Source organism: Ovis canadensis, chromosome 1 (assembly GCF_042477335.2).
Source record: "Ovis canadensis isolate MfBH-ARS-UI-01 breed Bighorn chromosome 1, ARS-UI_OviCan_v2, whole genome shotgun sequence".
Classification (NCBI taxonomy): domain Eukaryota; kingdom Metazoa; phylum Chordata; class Mammalia; order Artiodactyla; family Bovidae; genus Ovis; species Ovis canadensis.
The window spans coordinates 47,489,035-47,510,011 of NC_091245.1; the positions used below are offsets into that span (position 1 = coordinate 47,489,035).

At 33.9% G+C, this 20,977-nt stretch overlaps 1 protein-coding gene across 3 annotated transcripts; it reads right to left on the reverse strand.

Moving 5' to 3' along the window:
• Positions 1 to 1,376: 1,376 nt before the first annotated feature.
• ZRANB2 (zinc finger RANBP2-type containing 2) lies at positions 1,377 to 19,338 on the reverse strand. Of its 3 annotated transcripts, none has more exons than XR_011257845.1 (11): positions 18,990 to 19,338; positions 16,440 to 16,492; positions 16,242 to 16,350; positions 15,301 to 15,383; positions 10,217 to 10,293; positions 9,806 to 9,940; positions 8,516 to 8,685; positions 6,914 to 7,000; positions 4,873 to 5,031; positions 3,738 to 3,807; positions 1,377 to 3,213 (listed from the first exon to the last, which is right to left on the reverse strand). XR_011257845.1 is itself a non-coding variant. In XM_069594663.1 (11 exons), the coding sequence occupies exons 1-10, from the start codon at positions 19,043 to 19,045 to the stop codon at positions 3,778 to 3,780; spliced, it is 963 nt and encodes a 320-aa protein (XP_069450764.1). In that variant the 5' UTR covers positions 19,046 to 19,338; the 3' UTR covers positions 1,377 to 3,213; positions 3,738 to 3,777. The 3 variants fall into 3 exon arrangements, 2 of the variants coding, with proteins under 2 accessions (XP_069450764.1, XP_069450753.1); XM_069594663.1 differs by having other exon boundaries at positions 3,738 to 3,811; XM_069594652.1 differs by lacking the exon at positions 3,738 to 3,807.
• Positions 19,339 to 20,977: the final 1,639 nt, after the last annotated feature.

A 20,977-nucleotide genomic window follows, 5' to 3' on the forward strand; every position in this document is an offset into this window, starting at 1 on the left:
TGAAACTCAAAAACTCAGTCCAATCACAAGAAAAACCAGACAAACTCAGAATGAGGGACATTCTAAAGGATACCCAGCCAGTACTCCTCTTAAGTCATCAAAGGCAAGGAAAGAAAGACAACCTGTCAGACCAGAGGAGACTGGAGATATATGAGAAACAAGTGGAAGTGTAATGTAGCACCCTGGATTAGAGTAATGGAAAAATACTGAAATTCAAATAAAACCTGTATTGTAAGTAACAGTAACATATCAATGTTGGTTTCTTAGCTTTGACAAACTCACAGAGTGATATGCTAATGATGGTGGAGACTGGGTGGGAGCACATGGGAACTTTCTGTTCAACCTTTGCAACTTTTCTGTCAAGTTTTTTTAATTTATTTTAATTGGAGGTTAATTACTTTACAATATTGTATTCAAAATAGTATGTCTACTTATCCACCTACTTATAAAAGACCAAAATTAACACATTCTTACTAAATCAGATTTTTTAAAAAATCTATTTGACTTAACATTTATCTCCTCAAACAGGTTATTTGGTTGTTACTAGAGGTAATACTGGTATCTGCCATGAGACTTGGGGATGAATCCCCATTAAGCCACTCCTGTGGTTCCCTTGGGCAAATTTTAATTTCCTTAAACTGTAATCTGTTTGTAAAACATGGGATGATATACAATAGTATGTAAAGATGACAGGAAGAATTAGCCAGGAAATCAGTATTACATACCTTCAACTGCCTTTAAACAAAACTCCATTGTTTCCCAGAAATAAAACTATTTCCAGTTTAGGAAAGCTATCAAGTTATTTCTATTAAAAAACAAAACATCTAACAATTATGTCAAAATTGTTAGGGATGAAGAGAGAAATTTCATACCTTCTTACCAGCATCTATTAAAACAGCACTGGCTGTGGAAGCCAAATATCAAGATGTGAGAAAAAAAAATCAGTTTTACCTTGGTATATGTGCTAGAGAGTTTTATGCTTCCAGCTTGCTCTGAACTTGGAATCTGTTGCCAATACCAACTATTCAATATTGTTTAGATAAAAGGATTCTAAATAGAAATTAAGAACACTTAACAGTTAAAAACGATACTTGTTAATTGCTAAGAAGCACACTATGACATGTTATTTGCCACATGGAATAAAATATGTTCTGGTGCAGAGTGTTCAACTAGTTTGGGTACTCTCTGTTTAAAAACAGTCAAAAATTGCTGAGTGACAAAGATTATAGTGATCATGGCTTTGGCATGTTTTAAACCAAACATTCATATATAAAAATAAGGTGACTTTACATAAAGGTAAGTGAACATAGGGAGTCTAAAATGCACAATCAAAAGTAATAAACCAGACTGCAAATAGTTTAAAAATGAACGTTAAATCAGAGCTTAAAAATTCTAATTTATTTCTAACAAACATCACTTGATGCTTGACTCACAAGCTTTATTTACATTTGTCTACAGCATCATTTCCTTATGAAATATACTAGTACAGCTTAAACCAAATAAAATCATAATCATTCAAATTGTCTGTAAACTACTATTAGCTAAGTTTATAACCTTGCATTTGCTTATTAGTACAGTCAAAGTTTTAAATACAGAAAGCACAAGAATAAACCAACAATAGCATGTAGAATCTAGAAGATCATCTGGGCAATTTAGAAGGTGGACTTTCAAGAAGTCTGAGGCACAATTACAAGAGAGTAAAAGTTCTTGTGCAACCTACAGTAAATGTAGCAAAAAAAATTTAAGACATAAAAAAAGCAGGGGAAGTTCACTGTAAAAATATCATCAAAATATTTCTACATATGCTATTTTGCTTTCATCTTTAGATAAACTGAAGAGAAAAATCACTCATTTTAAAATAAAGAACAAATGTAGTTTTTATCTGTCTACTAAGTACCTTAAAACATTTTAATTTTCAGTTGCAGTAGACATGAATGTTAAGGAAAAACAAACAAAAAACAAAAACAAAAAATGTGGGTATTGATTTCCATGCACAAAAAGTTCCCAAGCACATCTGTCAACTTCCCTTAATATACTTACCTTGCATTGTCACTGAAGATACTGTTAAGAGAAACCTTTTTTTAAAAACCAGAAGACAAAATAGAGCTCAAATGACCAGGTTTTGAGAAATAAAACAAATCTTGAAAGTATTTTAAGCCATAAGTAATTTCAAGTGAATAGTAGCAATTATTTCTGCTTATGTCATGAGGAAATAAGCATTTGTTACTCAGGAGAAAATTTTGTGCAATGTTTAAACACCTTAAAGCAAATGTTCATTTAAATTCACAATGTCTTGTCTCTGTTGGTCTTATACCCAAAGAGAAATATATTCCAAAGCTTTCTTCAATTTATTCATTAACTAGGATTTAATTTTGTCTATCCTATTGTGTGATAACTGATTTTTTAAAAGGTATCACACAAAGGTTCTGAAAACATTAAACACTTATATATGTTTTTCTCATCAACCACATTAGTAGAGATGAACTGCTAGGCATTCTTGTTCAAAATCACTGTGTCAGAAAGGCAGAAACTAATATCTTTCTCCTCTGCAATTCACAAAACTTTTCTGTATTAAACTTGGTGGTGCAAGAAGTAAAACTAGATAGAGACAATGATTCTAAGGCACCCTTAACAGGGAATTTCAAAATAAAGAAGTTTCTAGTTAACTGTTTAACAATCTGTTAAACTTTTTCTAGTAAGAATCACTTTGAAACAGGTTAACAAACAGGCCGAGTCCTTTCCCCAGATTAACATAAACAGATTGTTTCCAACTACTTTACCACAGTCTTGCCTCCATGCCCAAAGTCCAGACAAGCCTAGATAATGCTCATAGTTGGAGATGAGAAAAACAAGAGTTTAAATTAGAAAACAAAGTACTTTGTTATAGCTGAGATGTTATAGCTTAAAAAAACAAATGGATGTAAATAATGAATGACAAACAAAGCATCTATTTTGGGACATCATGGCTTAAAATACTGTTTACTTTTAACTTCACAAATAAACACAGCTGTATTTTTCTGAAAAGCAATGAAAGGCATGCACCTCTACTGGCAGAGTTAGCACTTCTGACCAAGTAAGACACCAACTTCTTAAAAAATATGCTTCATGCATTATATTGGACTTTTTTTTAAGATGTAAATTTTAATACATTATTTCTTTTTTGAACTTGAACGGGAACCAGAATGGGATGATCCAGAAGGTGACCTGTGGTGCCTGTAAGACATAATGGGGAAAACAGGTAATCTAGTAAGCTGGAGCTGAATATCAACTTCCTTTATATGACTTTGAGAATATGAAAAATTAAACCTCATTAAACTGGTAAAAGGAATAATTAAAATCTAAGATATAAACTTATACACATAAAATTAACTAGTATTTAACTTTGGATATGAGCCCAGTAGCAGTGCAACCATAATTAAAAAATCTCTTAAGATATAGCCACCTCTCAATTATTTAAGGCAATGAAGGAAAGCCTTGCAAAGTTGTATACAACTACAGATTAATACAACAAAGGCATATAAACTGGGTAATGGCAGTGTGACTAAATCGTTCTGATATACTGTACATAGTGTGGTAAAGCTATACGTAAAACAGATATAGCAAGGCTTCTGACTGTGTATGCGAATATATATCCAAAAATAATTATGTTTTGGAAATCTAGGTCGCACAAGATGACTGTACAATTAAGTTACAGGATTATATTCATGCAGCTAGTATGAATAAGTCAATATATCAACCTGGGTAAAGTAGTGGTGTTCCGAGGGGTTGGCCCTGGGCTCAGGGTTGTTTAGTGTTTTCACCAATCACCTGGCTTATGGAATAGAGAACATGTTCATTAAGTTTAGATGACAACAAACTAGGGGGATTATATGTGGCTAAGATAAAAATCTGAAGAAGTGGTAAAAAAGCAACAGAATGAATTTCATAAAGTACGGAGTAATTTTTTTTTTAACAAAGGAATAAATGCACAGAAATGAAACTAGCTGTGTGTAACCTTGATATCTACACTTCAAAAATGGGAAGACGCAAAACCAATCATTATGTACAAGAAGAGGTTAACTCTAGCATTGACAGGAAAAATCAGATTTTATCTAATCCTTACTTTTCACAAGCCAAAGGGATATAAAAATTTGCAAAGATTATTAAGGAAGCCATTAAAATGGCTATATAATTAGACACTGAGGAAAAAGAGAAAAATAATGAAACTGAATAATTATTTAGTCTGCTGCAGAAAAGGCTGACAGATGACACACTCTCCAAATTTTAAAAATATCAACACAGGTAAAGTAATCTAGTCAAGATCTGTTTCTACAAAAAAGGAATTCGGACTGAAAGATAAAAATATATTAGCTATAAGAACAATTTCTTGATAAAGGGAACAAAAACAACAATTTGTTGTGAAAATGTATTTATACATATTTAAATAAGGACAGACTTCCAATTAACTGTAATAGTTAATTTGCTTATTAGATGCCCTAGAATCCTACAGTTTCTAATATTTAATGTAAAACAGATAGCATAAATTAATACTTATACAAATCAATCTCTAAATTACATCAACACACAGCTTTTGAATTAGAAACTTAAGAGACAGAAATAACCGAGAGTTGGCTATAATAATTATATATGAAAATAAAAATTTAAACAATAAAATAATGAGAGTGGAAGAGAGTAGTTTGATCTACTTTTCTAAACAACCTGATTAAAACACATAGAGTAAACAAAGTAATTAATCTGTTTTTTGAAGTTCACAGTTGAGTTTAAAGTGGGTAACAAAGGAGATAATGAAAACCTAATCCTTGACTAAGAAGTTCAGTTAATCTACTAAACACACTTAAGAACACCCATTCTTATTTCTACAGAAACCCAAACCTTTCAGGTGACCGTGATCTTGTTCGTCTTTTTTTTCGATCACCAGATGAAGAAGATCTAGAACGACTTCTCTTTCTGTTCCTCTCAGGAGATGATGATGAACTTGAGTAAGATCTTTTTCGTGGGGAAGAAGAACCCCTGTGGGACCTGGAGCTGGATCTTCATTGATTGAGAAACAAATCAAACATTTCATTAAAAGAAGAAATGAGGCAGATGGTTTAGTTTCTAGCTCCAAAAATAAACAAACAATTTATAGCTACAGAAATTTTATAAGAAAGAATACTTACTGCTTACTCAACAGAAGACTTCTGGTTCAACCATGAAATCAATTCTATTTAATTTAAATTCACCACTAGATAAGTGCTCACTACTTTAATTAAAAACTAGTCTAATGTATTAAAATAGAATCTTAAGTTCGTTTTCTAAAATTTAAAGGCTTCCATTTTAAAGTGTAAGAAGCAAAACTAACAGGTAAGCATTTATATAACTTTATGTCTAGAAACTACATCCTTCCATTTGGGGAAAAAATATGTATTATACAACTTCCTGAAGAAAATAATAACAGCTTGTTGTGGAATTAAGCAACTTAATAGTTAAGTTGCTTTAGTAAAAGCAGATATACGAGGACAAAATGACATAAAACAGTAGCTATTAAACCATTAAACATTCAAAGAAAAATAAAGTAACTTTAAAACTTGATTAACAGTATTTGTTTTTATGAAGGATTACTATCCATGAAGTATGAAGTGTTGACATTCACATGTTTCAGGTAGAGGTAAATGTGCAAATGTTTAAGTACAGTATTTCTTCATTTACGTATTTTGGTTGAAGTAATTTAGCTCAAACTTCCCAAAAAATTCACCTTTGGGCTTAAAATAAAATCAGAAAGCCCAAAAGGAGAATTCTTTGGAAAGTTATAAGCAATGAAAAAAATGTTTGAAAAGAATATGAAGGCTGTTCTGTAAACCTTAAAGTGCTTCCCAAAGGAACTAGGACCTAAGGATCTTCATCTAAGAAGCACTCAAATAAAAGAACTAAAACACTGATAATACATAATAACAATAATCTAACTTGCTTTCTATCATATTAACTTTAATACAAGTGTGTATATCATTCTTTTCTTCTCAATATTATCGAATTGCAGTTGCCCTCTAATGCTACAGATTTGGCTCTAAAATAAGATATTAAGCAATTATTTTTACCAACTAGCTAACACTACACTTCAGTGTAATTCCATTTAAGTGGGATTTTAGTTATTTTCTTATTCTTGTTAGATGTTTTTAATAGATCAACAAATTAAATTAAAAAGAATGGCAGCATATTTTGACCAAGTCTAGAAAAAACTTTAAGAGACCAAAAGCTAGTTTCTCACTTGCTTCTTTACAAATTATTTTTCCCTCTGCAGCGCTAACTAAATGCAACCTGAAGTTAACAAAAATGCTTCAAGATCACATTCTACGTAAACCACCAACCAACTACTTTATTTGTGGAATTTAAGTGTCTATACTTCTTACATACTACACACACTGTGTATAATATTCCTTGTTGTATTACAGAGAAGTGAAAATAAAACCCACTTTACCTGATGTAAATTACAGAATTATTTCTGTAAATACTGAAATAACTGCCTTGCAAAACTGTGTTGAGGCAGTTATTTTTCTACCTTTTAAACATGAAGTAAACTTTTTCTTTTTATCTGCATACTTATTATAATTCCTACTGCAAAATAACTTTAATGAGTAGGCATTTGGTGATAAACCTCAGCTGCATCTTCCCATTTCATCACATTTTAGCACAAAAATAGCAAACCTTGCACAATGCAAAATAACCACCTTAATTCAATCATGGGAATGTCTTGGCACACTGCTGGCAATGGAGACATCTCACGGTGAGAAAATTAAGCTGAGGCAAGTGCATTAGTTTTCTAATGCTAAAATAAAATTGACAAATAGAAGCAAAATAAGAGGAAAAAAAGCAACGCCTTCTGCAGCCTTTAAATATTTTCTCTCTCTGCTTTCCAGAGAGATGCTACCTCATTCACCTTGATTTCGACCCACGAGATCTCGAACGTTCTCTGGAACTGGAACGAGATCTTGACTGCGAACTGGAAGAACTTCTTGAACGCGACCTGGAACAACATGGAAGGATATTTTTTTCCAGGACCATTTAATTAAGCTTTGTGATATGAACACTGAAAGAAAACTATGCATTAGGATTCATTTTCATATAATAACTATTTGGGATATATATTTTCAAAACACAGTATTTTAAGGTTCATTAAAACTTTTATTCTGTATTAACAATTATGCCAAAACTTAAATTAATAATTTTTGAAAATAATCAACTACTTTTCAAGTTCATGGGATCGCAAAGAGTTGGACATGACTTTGCGAGACTGAACAACTTTCCAAGTTTGACAAGATTCTTTAAAAACGCTTTTAAGATTGTACAGATAAAATTCAATACTTTTTTTTAAAAAAAGTATTGAAAAAAGTATTGAATACTTTTTGTTCACAAATACTTAAAAGTAACCTGGGAGGGACTGATACATTCAGGAATATGGCAGTTTATATTTAACTTGAAATCTATTTTCTTGGTCATTAGTTAGCATAAAGCTTCAGTACTGACATGGTATGTTTTTAACCTGTATGTTTTCTGTCTACTCAAAGATTTGAGAATTAAAGGGAAACTACACTGATAATCCTGTCACTGTTTTAGGAAATTATTGAAAAATGACAGGAAATACGGTCCACTTCCATTTAAAAAGTCAACAAATCAAATAAATTTCATTTAGTAATTTAATTTATACTTAATTTGTTCCTGAAAATAACAATTTGCAGAAAAACATTAACTTTTACCTTAAAAGTACCTTTATAAACACTGTTAAGTTTTCAGCCTTTATAATAACTCAAAAATTACCTAAGTACTTAGCTAATATTTTATTCCTAAATACAGTTGAAATTAATTGCACATAGTTTCACTTAACTAAATAGGAGTTCTTCAAGGGAATTTTGCTTACACAAAGTGTTGCTTTTTCTCAACTAAAACTTTTTATTGTTGACTACACAATCAGTGACTTTTTATTAAAACTTTACATTATTAACAAAATAATATGCAAGTATAACACAAATTAAATCCTCTAATTTATTCCTGGACAGCTCTAAAGTATGAGCATTAGGATAATAGAATACAGACAAATTTCTCCTGTATTCAGAGTACCTATGCTAAATAAAACACTGTAATAAGCAGCAGTTCAATCAATGCCTAGAAAATTTCTGTACTAGTGTTTAAAATCATCAGTGGAAATAGAAATCTTCACTTTGAGTTTTCTGAATGTAAAACTGTCTCTTTAGATAACTAAGTATCTATAAATAATGATTTAATTGAATTTTTAGAGTCTATTTTAATAAAAGGCATGGTGCTAAACTGGACTAAGGAAGTTTCATATTAAAATTCTGTACTTCTGAAATACTCGATAATAACTTCACGGCACTAAGATAGAAAAAAATGATCTTTTAAATGGTAACTTGAATGAAAACTCTAAAATAAAAGGAAAGTTTAGTTAAGAAAAACAAAATTTATAAGTAAAGAAGTTAGATACTGACATTTTGACTGGTGTTACCCTTGACCTGTACCCGTTTACCTGGACCTAGACCTTGAACTGGAGGGGGAGGATGAGCGTGATGAAGATCGTGAGTGTGAAGACCGAGACTTTGAACGACTTCGTCTGTTAGATTTCTTTTTATTACTATCTTCTTCTTCACTGGCATCAAGATTATATTTTGAGAGATCAGCATCATCTTCATCCTCATCCTAACAAAAATCCATGATCAATTATATTTAGACCTTGAGGTATCAATGTTGTCTACTAGGAATGATGAATAGTTCTATGTAATGGACATCTTCATATGAACATATTTTATCACTAACACCTCAACAAATTCACTCACAATCCTGAAATCTGATTACTACATTCCTGATCTCAGCTAAACAGACTGAATGACTGTCTCAGGCATTTCAAAGATGTAAATGTAGAAATCATACTCATTTTCTTTTTCACACAATGTATTACCATATAAACTGTCAAGAATAAAAGTTCTTAAATGCATCTCCCTTAAGACTTAGTTCAGAATTTCATTCCTTTCTCTAGTACACCCTTTTAGGAAGTCTAACTGTGGGAATTCATTCTGCCTCCCCAATATTTCAGTATGTTGACAGTCATCTCTAAAACACAGATCAGATAAATATACCTCACTTGTTTCTTTTTCAAACTTGTTCCATATTGTTTTATGTGCATTTGAGGGCCTCCTATGGTCAGACCTCAAAGCACGCTTAATCTGGATCTATTCATCCATAAAATTTTACACTGAGGCCCCACAGAATAAACATCACCAGACTTGATGTGTTTGCTGACCCCCTTATTACCTTCTCCCCTCTGTTCTAACCACACTAGCCCATGTATGATTCTTTGGATGTTGCTGGCTTGTTTCCTACAATGGGAAACTTTATTTGTTGTTCTCACTGCCCTAAAAATGCTCTGATCCCAGCCCTTACAGCGGGCTCCTTCATATCACTCATCACTAAAGTCTCAACACAAATTTCACTATCTCAGAAATCCCCCATTCATTGAAACCAAAGTAGCTCTTCTAATGATCTACCACATCATGCATCTTCATAATATTATTGCTATTAAAATTACACTGTTTATGTCTTTTCCTCTCTGCAATTTAAGTTAAGAGAAGCATGTTCTGTCTCAGTCACTACTGTATATCTCAAGTCAGAATAACGCTTGGTAAAACAGATCATAATTTTTGTGGAAACAAATGATGACACTGTAGAACACATCTTCACCATAAGCCAAAGGTTGTCAAAGACATTCATATGCCATAGCTTGAACAAGACAAAGGGGAAATATGGTAAGGAAAGAAGCTACCTCATCTAATTTATATTTAGAAAGATCTTCATCCTCATCCTCTTCTTCTCCCTCAGACTCTTTATCTTCAACTTCCTTTAAAATAGATGCAGGACCAACTGCCTTCCCTCTGTATTTTTTCTTCTTACGTCCAAACTAGAGAAAAAGTTTCAATATATTTCTGTTAGCTAAAAGTATTAAAATATTTTTCTTAAGAAATTACTTTTATATATTTAGGTGTCAACATGTATTTTTAAGTCAACTGTATGTTTAAGTCAATTATGACCTCCAACAAAATGATAAGCTGCTCTAAAAGACTTAATGTGTACTTACAAAAATGAGATACATATAGTATTTTCTTTTTTTATTTAAGATATTTTCTAACATGTTTCTCTAAGTTGCATTCAACCTACACACTAATATATATCTTACCTCATCATATTCACCATCAGATTCTTCTCTTTCTATGTATTCAACATTTTCTCTTTCATTAAAACCACCACCATATCCTAAGGAGGGGGGAGCACAAATTGTTATAATTCACCAAAATCACCTACAAGTAATAGGAAAAATAAAATCTTATCAAAGACATCTGTTTATCCTTTTAATAAACTATTGGTCTCAAAAATAAAAAATAAAAAAATAAAGTATCACTACAGAGAAGAGCCTCAAAGTTGGATATAGCCGGAAAAGTCCCATGGCTACAATTTTAGCTCTTCTCAATTTCAAAATGTCCTGCCTATATGATTTCAGTAATACATGGAATATATGGATGGAAAACATCTCCTTAAACATCTGCTATAACCAAGTTTTAAAATGACTTTCCTCTGTGGTTTTAATCATAATTATTTTGGGAGAAGTGGGCTCAGTAAGAACTAATAATCAAATTTCACTGTTTGCTAGTTAAAAATAGCTTGAAATCTTTTGACACACTGAAATTTTGCTGGGCTAAAATACAGTTAGAGCTTGGAAAATAATTATATAGGCAAATATAATGACGCAACAAAGAACATAAAAATCGGTTTAAAATACACAAAGTCACTCAGCTTTTCTGAAGAAGCCAGTAAACTTTTCAACTGAAAATATTCTAACGAAGACCAATCAGGATCAATACACCATTATTATTTACTGCCACAGCTACTAACTACAATTAGACTTCCAGATCTGTGACACAGGCTTAACAAAGATTAGAAGAAGAAAGTGAGTGAGTTTTAGAGAAAGAGATGAGAACTTCTGAAAAATATCTCCCACTGAAAAAAATACAGAGGTGGTTAAGAGTAACATAACCTAACTACCTCACATATTTCAGAACAGTACCGCCACACAAAGAGTGATTCCCAGATTTAAGGATTTAATGAATCAGCAAAATGTTAATCTATAGACGAAAAAAGCATTTTTAAAAATTTAAGATTTGCAACTTTAAATCTGTCCGTCATAGGTATTAAAAAACTCAATCTCTCATCATTTTGTAAGAGCCACAAGCTAACAGTAGAGAGGATGTAAGTGTCCCAGGTAAAATAATGCAATAAAATTAACTCACTTAAAAAAAAAATCCCACATTAATGCAGTGGCCTTTCTTTTCCTCACTATACTCTGTACCGGTGAAAACTGCAATATATCTGTGTCTATCCTCAGAATACTTGATATCATCCCTTTTTCCCTCTTCCTACCTTGTTCCAGAGATAAAACAGACTCCAACTGTAATATACAAGAATTCCCTCGTTTCTATGCATATGACCCAAAAGTGAAGTGTTTTAAATTATAAATAACAACTTTTCCTTAGTAAAATCCTGGCTCTAGTTTTTCATAGTATCAAATATTAAAAGAAAAAAAAAATCAAGTAAAATTAGGTATATGCTCATCTCAAGAAAATACCTCAGGGATTTCCTTGGTGGTCTAGTGACTAAGATTCCATGTTCCCAAAGCAGGGCCCCAGATTCAGTCCCTGGTCAGGGAACTAGATCCTATATGCTGCAACTAAAAGCTTCCATGCAACTAAAAAGCATCCTGCATGCTGTGACTAAGACTAGTAATTTAAAAAAAGAAAAAGGCTCATATTCAATGATAATTTGAGAGATAAATACTGTAGAAAATTATAATTCAACAATATAGTTTCTTGGCTCTAGATATATATTTAATATTATGGCAGTATGTCCTGAGACATAAGAGATGTAAAGACTTAAACCTCATAATACTTTGAAGTAGGTAAAAAATTAATGCAAAATGATTCACGCAAGAAAAAAGGAAAAAAAAATTATATAATAGTATGACTATAAGCCAACAGTACAGAAAAACTGGACTATTTATATGTGGAAATGTAAACATATTAAGCACTACTATTTAAAATCAATAGGCTTTCATTAGAGTTCTTTGTCCAGTCAGTAATCTGAAAGTAAAATAATGGTAAGGCAAACATGGGGAGCCAAAGAATCAATTATCCAAAATAGGTATAACAGGTAGTTTTGCATAGGTGTGTAAGCAAAATCACTGCAAAATAAGCATGATAGCAAACACAAAGCTATTTTCATGTTCTCTCACACAGTTATAGAAGAACCTAATCGGCTAGCAATTCATTAAGGTATGCTGTATGAGTTCATACAACAAATACACCTCATGAAGTCTTTCTATGTGGGAAATGAGTAGCTATAACATTGAAAGAAAAAAAAAAAAAGCCTTCAGCATCATCTCCACTGAATAACAAGGGAGAAGAATAACCGGCTTATTTATGTGTTTCCCTCACTCTACTGGTTTGAAGCTTTCAGGGAATATTGTAAAAACTGGTCTTCTTGCTTCCATGCTTGCCACTCCCACCCCCTAATTCTTTTTCTATAAACCAGTAATATTTAAAAATTAGAAATGTCAATCCCTTGTTAAAAATTATTTCCCATTATATTTAGAATAAAATAAAACTTCTTACTATGATTTACATGGCTTTTGCCTATTTCTGAAGCTGCTAGAATTCACCCAATATGCTAAATTCTTTTAAGTGTCAGGGCCTGATTCATATAAGCTGTTTGCTTTTGCTTGGAATGATCTCTCAACTTGCTACTAACTTTCACTTCTTAGCCTAAACATTGCTCTCTTGAAGACTTCATTAATTTTTGCCTTTACATTTCTAGTTTGCTTAACCAAGTATTCCCCTGCATCGTGCCCAATGGCCAATAAATATTTCTTCAATTCTATACTCAATATTTGAGTATAGGAAACACCACAGTTCTGGCATCATTTATGATACAGTTTATATGAAACAAGCAACCTCTATAGATTTTTAGCAAGTGTTAAAATAAAATCTTAAGATTTGTCTCAAAAAATGTAAAATGTGAGCAAAGATCAGTAAAGGATCAAACAGATTTAAAATAGGCCTGAATTAGGGTTGTGACAATGGAAGTGAAGAGAGAAAAGGGTATGAATGTAACATGTGCTTCAAAGAAGAACTGAGACACTACTTTGAAAATTCTGAGAATCTATATTTTGATTAACCAGCAAAGAGAACAAATAATAAAGACAAACTAGACAGTAACAGTATATTATTAGTTCACATCTTCAACAATGATGGGCTATGACAACTACTTCTATCAAGGGAAATGGTAAAGGGTCAGGACACAAAAAAGATAATGGGTAAAGGAAAGTAAGGTTATTAAACTTCGACAACTTCAGTTGTTAAGATTTTAGCTCTTGCATTAGTCAAACTTTTAAAGGAGGAATCACAAAACAGGTCAAAGAGAATGTGAATAAATGAAAGGCTTCTGGGGATTACAATTCTTATAACTGTTAAGATTCTGGACTTTTTCCTAAAAGCAATCAAAGCAAAATGTTTTAAACAAATGGAATTTTAGTTGCGAACAAAGAACTCCTGGCTGTGTGGGATATATGTACAACAACAAGGTGGCTGTTTTTTTTTTTTTTCCCCCAAGAAACAGGATAAAGTTGAATCTCTGCCTAGGGAAATGATGGAGAAGACTTTTGGGGGAACAAGAGAGATGAAAGAGTTATTACGAAGAATGTCTAAGTTTCTGGTTTATGTAACAAGCATATGGTGGGTGGTACCAATCATGAGAAAGAGATCACTAGAAGAGGGCCAGGTCCTGGGGGAAAATCGCGAATTCAGTTTAGATATAATGAGTTTGACATTTACGTAGTGATGATAAATAGGTAGCTGAATATACAGGTCAAAGAAGTCTGAGCTAGAGACATAAATTTGGTTATCATGGTGTGCCAATGCTTACTTAAACTTAGGTCTTCAAGAAAATGCCCAGAAAACACAGCATAAAAGAGAGCTTAGGAATTGGAACTAGAAGAAACCCAACATTCTGTGACCACGAAAATACAATGAAAAGGAAACAGAGTAACCAACCAAAGGGGTTTATGTATGGGGGGGGGGGGGGTGTGCATGAGTGTTAGATTTTAAAAAAAAGGGGAGGAAAATATAAATGTTAAAGAGGTAAGAGAAGGAAAAAAAGGCCTTATTAAAAGGCCTTAATCTATAGACAGTGCAATTGTCTAAAGTCAGGGAGGAAAAGGAAACAGGGAAGTAGTTTTAATAGCCTAGGTCTAATAAGGTGACTAATGTATCAACAGAAGGAAGCCTTTGACTGTTCAAGCTGTTGAATGACAAAATCAGATGCGAAGTATACTGATAATGTGTTTGCTCTAACTGATGATAATGGGAAACTACATTCTATCAGGTAAATATTTTCATCCAACTACTGACAACAAACAGAGGCTTTCCTGGTGGCTCAGATGGTAAAGAATCTGCCTGCAATGCAAGAGACCTGGGTTCAATCCCTAGAGGAGCAAGATCCACTAGAGAAAGGAATGGCAATCCACTCCAGAATTTCTGCCTGGAGAATTCCATGGACAGAGGAGCCTGGCCAGCTATAGTCCATGGGGTCGCAAAGAGTTGGACATGACTGAGAGACTAACAATGCTGACAATGCAATAACTGATAACACACAGAGTCAATGATGGGTTATTATTTAGATCAATGGTGACCAAATACCATCTAAAACACCTGCAAATTTCGGGGACCCACCACTGAAGACCTTTGTCAGCTATTTAGGATTCTGGATTTTCAGTTTCTCAAATGATTCTAATGAATGGCTAACTTTGAGAATTATTACTTAGACTTTAGACAAGTATTTTAAAAGGTGCCCCATGTTTGGTTTTGTCATACTAAGAAATCAAGCGAATGAAAAAAATGGTATTATCCTGTCACTATTAATAACAAACATTTAGACTAGCAAAGAATAGAGAGGAATAAAGCATTTCTAAAACTATCCTAATGTCGACTATTTGTTAGGATACAGTTTCCTCATGCTTTGTAACTGTTTACTTTGTAAACTGTGAAATTACCATACAAAAGATGACTTTGGATGAGAGGAAAAAAAAATCAAGGTAAAAAATATAAGAGCAGAATAAACAATCCTCATTTACTGTGCTCTTACCAAGCGATTAATTATCCATTTCAATGTTTAGTTGTTTTAAAATCATTTAGTTGGAATGAGTTTGACTTTTACCTGTTCTTTCTTCCAGTTTAGCATACTTTGGAGTATTACACATATTACACTCTGATCTTCTGGCCCAATTCACGTTACTGCAACTTTAAAAGTGAAAAATGTCAAATTAGTAGATTATAACATAAGACAAATAGTCAATTCAAAAATATTTAAGAATTTTAAAATAAAAAGTACAGTGAACTCACTACCATAAAGAAATGTTTACTAAGGATGCTACAAAGGAAATGTACCAATGTACTTTTTCTGAGCAGAGAGTATGGTTAGAACAGACTGAACTACTTAAGCAGAGAAGCAAAAGCTATATAGTATGAACAGTGCCTGTCTTTTTATGAGAAATCAATGAGAAATTGTATCTACAGAGATTCTGCTGTCTTGTGGGGGGTGAGGGTGGGGGGAATACCATTTTAAATTAAATGTTTTATTAATTTCCCAGTCTACAAATTCACCTCAAGAGTAAGGTTATACCCTGCAAATAAAAGTTTAAAAAAATTTTTTTTCTCCTGCAGAATCAGTTCATGCACTGAATCCCAAATTCAGTGACTTAATTTGTTGCTGAAAAATTATTCAATACTAATTTAGTATTTTTAAGACCAGAAATTTGTGTAAGACCCTCTTCTGATTCAGCCCTTTCATGTGTATTTGATTCATCTGCTTAAGAGACAAGATGGATATTGGAAAAATCAATATAGCATGTGAAAACCAGAAATATTAAGAAACCTAATTAGGAATAATTATCTATAGGATGCAACTTATGATTCTAAAATTTTAAAGTTCTTTATACTTAAATATCAGATACAGAATGAATAACAATCAACAGATCTCTGATTTAAAGTCTATACTGTGGCTTGCCAATGTGACTAGAAAGAGTAGGTAGTATTAACAAGTAGTGGCTACATATATTATTATGGGAAAAAAGTCAGGATGATCATTAAAACACATACGTTTTACACTGCCAGTCATTAGCACTAAATAAGCCTCGGCTCTTTTCTGCGAGTGTCTTTCCTATTTCAGTGCCCCCTGCTTTCATCATCTTAGCCTCAGTTGTTTTCTCTGAAAATAGAAAAATGCAGTATGAATCTGGGGAAATACAGAAATGGTCTGTATAAACAGTCTTAACAGAAGGTTCCTTAAGTGCTTACCTCGACCACATCTATTACAGCTAGTTCTTCTAGCAAAGTTTACATTTCCACATCTGAAAATAAAGCAAAAAATACTTAGACATGTATTAAACTTATGTAATTTTAAAGATTCTATTACACAGTTTTTTAATGTGTCTTCCCTATATACCTGGGTCCAGAACTTCTACTTCTCTTTTCATGTTAATGTCAATGTTAACTACAAAAAAAAAACACAAAACAAAAACAAACCAAAAAACCCCTCACAATTTAGGTGGAAAAAATACAAGACTTGAAGTTAAAAGTCATGGATAAGAAACTCCAATCTCTCAATTACCAATTACGTGATTCTGGTAAGTTACTTAAGGATCTCCTATGCCTCAGTGTTCTCATATTGGCACACATCATTAAGTACAAGATACCCTTACAAAGTTTAAGTGAGATGTGAGTCCACTTGAACAATTACTGATGAAGCACCAGGGAGTTCAGAAAGATTTAAAGTAACTCTCATATAGAAAATAAGATTATATGAAATTTTGTTAAGAATTATCATACAAAATCCTAAAGGTGAACCAAGGGGGAGAAAATGGGTAAGTCAGAAATGGTTTCATGGATCTTAATACTACCCTCTTGTTAGAAACACAAGGTGGGATGGTAAAAAGACAAAGGAAAATTAAGAAAAAATAGAAATAGGTTCAATTAATTAAAAGAAAACTCAGTTTTGAGTGTATCTATTAAACCTCTGAAACCTAGCTGGAAAACTACAACCAATAATATCAACACATAAAAGTAACATATTGTAACTTTATGCTGATACTAAACAACCAAAAAACATGGGTTCATGAACATGGTTTTTATAGTGCATCTGCAAATCATAAAAGCATGCTAAATGCTCTGAATAACATGTAAAGCTTAAACTTAAGTTGATTTCTTTATTTTTTTTTTTTAGGTATTATACTAGAATGGAATAAAGATGCAAAGTATGGAAGAGACACTTAACTGAAGTACACCAGTAACTTTTAGGTCATTGACCCTGCCCCCCATCCCCCGCCCCAAATAAAGAATATCCTTTAGGACTCCAATAAGCATTGGAAATACATTCTGAAAATGTTTTCTGGATTTATATACATTGTAGAAGTTAGTCTGTTCATATATTTGTAACTGAATTGAAATGCACTCTTTTAGAAATACGTTCAAATATCTGAGTATACTGTCATTAATGACACTGTCAAAAGCACATTATTCTACAAGTGACCAACAACACAAAAAGTCAGTTGTTTGTTCTACTCAAAATTGACTTGATACCCTTCAAGTAATCTTAAATCTTTATGTAATCGAGAACCATCAACTTTTTATGTAAAGAAGCATGGTGCTTCATTTCAGTTCAGTTGCTCAATCCTGTCTGACTCTTTGTGCCCCCACGGACTGCAGCCCGCCAGGCTTCACTTAAATTGCTCAAAACAAGAATGGAAGACAAATGCTGCGGAAATAAGCCCTTAATCTTCTTTGACATTTGATTCTAAAACTAATATTCATAGTTATTGATTGATGAGTATTTGCTACTTCTTATTGCTCTACACAATCTATGCTATACCATTTTAAGGGAGATCTTCTGTTTTTTTAAGCAAAGTAAAATAGCCTAGGTAACGTTACATAAACAATAGGATTGGAATTAATTTTCAAAGTTTTCACTCTTTACTACCAGGCACTCCATATGCCATCTGTGGCTTGCTTAGAGACAAGTATTCAAAAGTTTTTACTGGAACACGAGATGCGCATTCTTTTTTTGACAATTACTTTCCGTAATAATTTTTGTATATCTCCAAATAGATACACCTACTTAAAACACCCGCCAATAAAAATCTTCCTAAACAATTTAATAAAGGACACTGGTTTCAGCAGAGCCACTAAAACACGTGCTTCTTTGAAGCAGGCATTCTCCAGGGCTGAGCAGGCGAAAACACAGACCTCATATGTTTCGGTTCTGAAGAGGTGAAAGGTTTAATTCTTGTGGGAAAATTAAAGACCAATAATTTTTAAAAAAAGCCAGAATTCCAACCAAAGAGGTTAGCGTTCGGCAGGAAAAAGTAAAAACAATACGGAAACAAAGTTTGAATTAAATTTAAAAAAAAAAAAACAGCAAAATAAACTAGGTGAAGCAAACAAATAAGTTCAAGAAAGCAACGTTTTCTGAACAAGAGTCAGGTTCTGCAGGAGAAGTCACGTGGGGGAGATCCGACACCGAGCTGGCCTCCACCGGGGAGGTTTCCTTATCGCAGAAACCTGGCCGGGGGTGGGGTGGGGAGTGAGGAAAAGGGGCGGCCATCTCCCTCTCCATACCGGCTGCCTCGGAGAGAGATAATCGAGGAGACGCTGAAGACTTAATCAAAAGAAAGGTTCTTGAAAGACCCCATCGTGAGGAGACTAAGAGCCTCCTTCCCGCCCGGGATCGGGCAGTTCTCCACCACTCGGCTGACGGCATCAGCTACCGTAAAAACGGAAAATGCTCAATCGACTCGAGAAAGCCTCCAACGACCAACCCCGCTGCAGACTCGGGACCCTTCATGAACTCACTTTTTGTCCGGGCAAATCCAGTCACCGTCACTGACTCTGAAATTCTTGGTCGACATCTTGGACGCCGCCACCACAACCACCCGCAGCTACGTCTTCACTGGAGGGAGCGGGCCGGGGACTTTTGGCGCTCCGGGGCTGTCCTCACACCGCCTGACTCCTTTCCAACACTGCGACAGGGTTTGATAGTGCAAACACTCGGCCTAGATTGGGTTTGAACGTTATTATCCAGAAAAATATGCCTGTGAGATTTTTTTTTCTGGCCGAAAGAGTTACGATGAAAATATATTCTCTAGGACTAAACTAACAGGCGCCGCCAGGACAGCCCAGGCGGGAGGCCTTCGTGGCACTAGAGGGCTCGGAGAGCCCCCTACAGGCAGGAGGACCTGAAAGGAAAGTACTTCCGCTCAGATGGGCGGGGCTAGGGAGGTGGGGCGGAAGTGACTGTGACCCTCCGGGGCTGGCAAAGGCGGGTTTCGCTAATCGGTAGGGGTGAAGTGGGCTTTTTGTATTTTTGAAAAAGTGATTTTTAATAAAGTCTCGAGAACTCTGTTCTTTCACCATGTACATAGGATGTCGTTTAAAACATATTGTTTTGGGGGTACTTAAATAGATGTAACAGATGAGCAATATGCACTTGAGAACTGAGCAGTAATTTTGAAACTAGGGGGTCTTTTAACCACTATGGTTAAAAGACCTGACTTTCCCCCCATTCCATTCCGTTGCTTTCCTCCAGAGGTAATACTCACTTGTATTTGGGGTTTATTCCTTTGCTTTTAAAACTGTAGCTTATGGCTAATAAACGGTTGAACTTTACAAGGATAGTTTATTGTTACATAATCGTCTGCAGCTTTCTTTTCCTCAACAATATGCCTTTAAAACGTCCTAGATTGTTGCATGTATTTGTATTTGTTTAGTTTTGCTGTTATTTATTGGTAATGTTGCTTCGTGTGACAGTTTATCCCTCTGTTTTTCAACTTTTGTCATAAATTTGGATACAAAAATGCAAGAATTTTTCTAGGGTACAACTTGTATCTACAGATAACATTTTCATCTACTTTCTAATTATAATTGCTTTATTGGCAACTGTTTATTTTTCCTTAATAACTGGCCCTATTTTTCCAGTTCTTTGTTTATTGAGTAATTGTGATTTTTATCCAAGACATTTTGAATATTTTGTTGCATAGACTCTGGGTTCTGATTAAAGCCTTTGGGGAATGTTGATTTTTTTTGTTTGTTTGTTTTCTTTTAGGAGGCCATCAATCCAGTTTGGTTCATATTTTAAGTTGAGTCTCATCTGTGAGTGCTGGTTCCATGTCAGTTCGGTTTTCAGAGGCTTTATTGTGTTGCATTGAATCTGTTCTATACATACAACACTCAAGAATTATTTTGGAACTTGGGAAGTAATTTAAATCGTAGTTCACATGTCTTTTGCTATGCAGCTTTTTTCTGCCCTGCAGGTGCTTAGTTCAAGGTATGAGCAGAGAACTTAGTCAGATTCATACAAAGAACTAGGGAGTTTGCTTCTCCAGCTTTTCCTGGTTTTGATGTTCCTCTCCTCTCGGTTTTGCAGAGTCTTGTTTTCTTGCTAGAAATATGAGGTTTCTCTTGGAGTTTTAGCTTGATGCCATAGCTACAGCATCTGACTAGGGTGCACACTGGAGCAAAGAGGTGAGAGAAAATAGCAAAACAAAAGGTGAATTCCCTCCCAGAGGTGCCCTTTCCCAGTTTCCTTGTTTAGAAAGACAGGGTTTTTCTTGGTGTCCTAACTGCCCAAGCCTGGCCCTAACTCTCAGTCAAGACCAGAGGGAAAAAAGGAGAAAAAAAGCCAAATATTCCCCCACAGACTTTAGCTCGTGGAAGCTCTCTTTCCCCATTCATCTAGCTAGAAATATGGGGTTTCTCTCTGGTTTTGTTTCCTGTGCCACCACTGCAGTATCACTGGGTGTCAGATCTCCAGTCAAATCTGTAAGAGAAAGTAGGAAAAACAA

What these genes read in the sequence shown, in the direction of transcription:
- ZRANB2 (XM_069594652.1), bottom strand. Translation starts at nt 19,045, where the DNA reads ATGTCGACCAAGAATTTCAGAGTCAGTGACGGTGACTGGATTTGCCCG. An exon ending in TAAACTGGAAGAAAGAACAG is followed by an intron (nt 10,294 to 15,300) that starts GTAAAAGTCAAA and finishes CCCCCTCCTTAG; the next exon opens with GATATGGTGGTGGTTTTAAT. An exon ending in AGATCACGGTCACCTGAAAG is followed by an intron (nt 3,214 to 4,872) that starts GTTTGGGTTTCT and finishes TATGTCTTACAG; the next exon opens with GCACCACAGGTCACCTTCTG.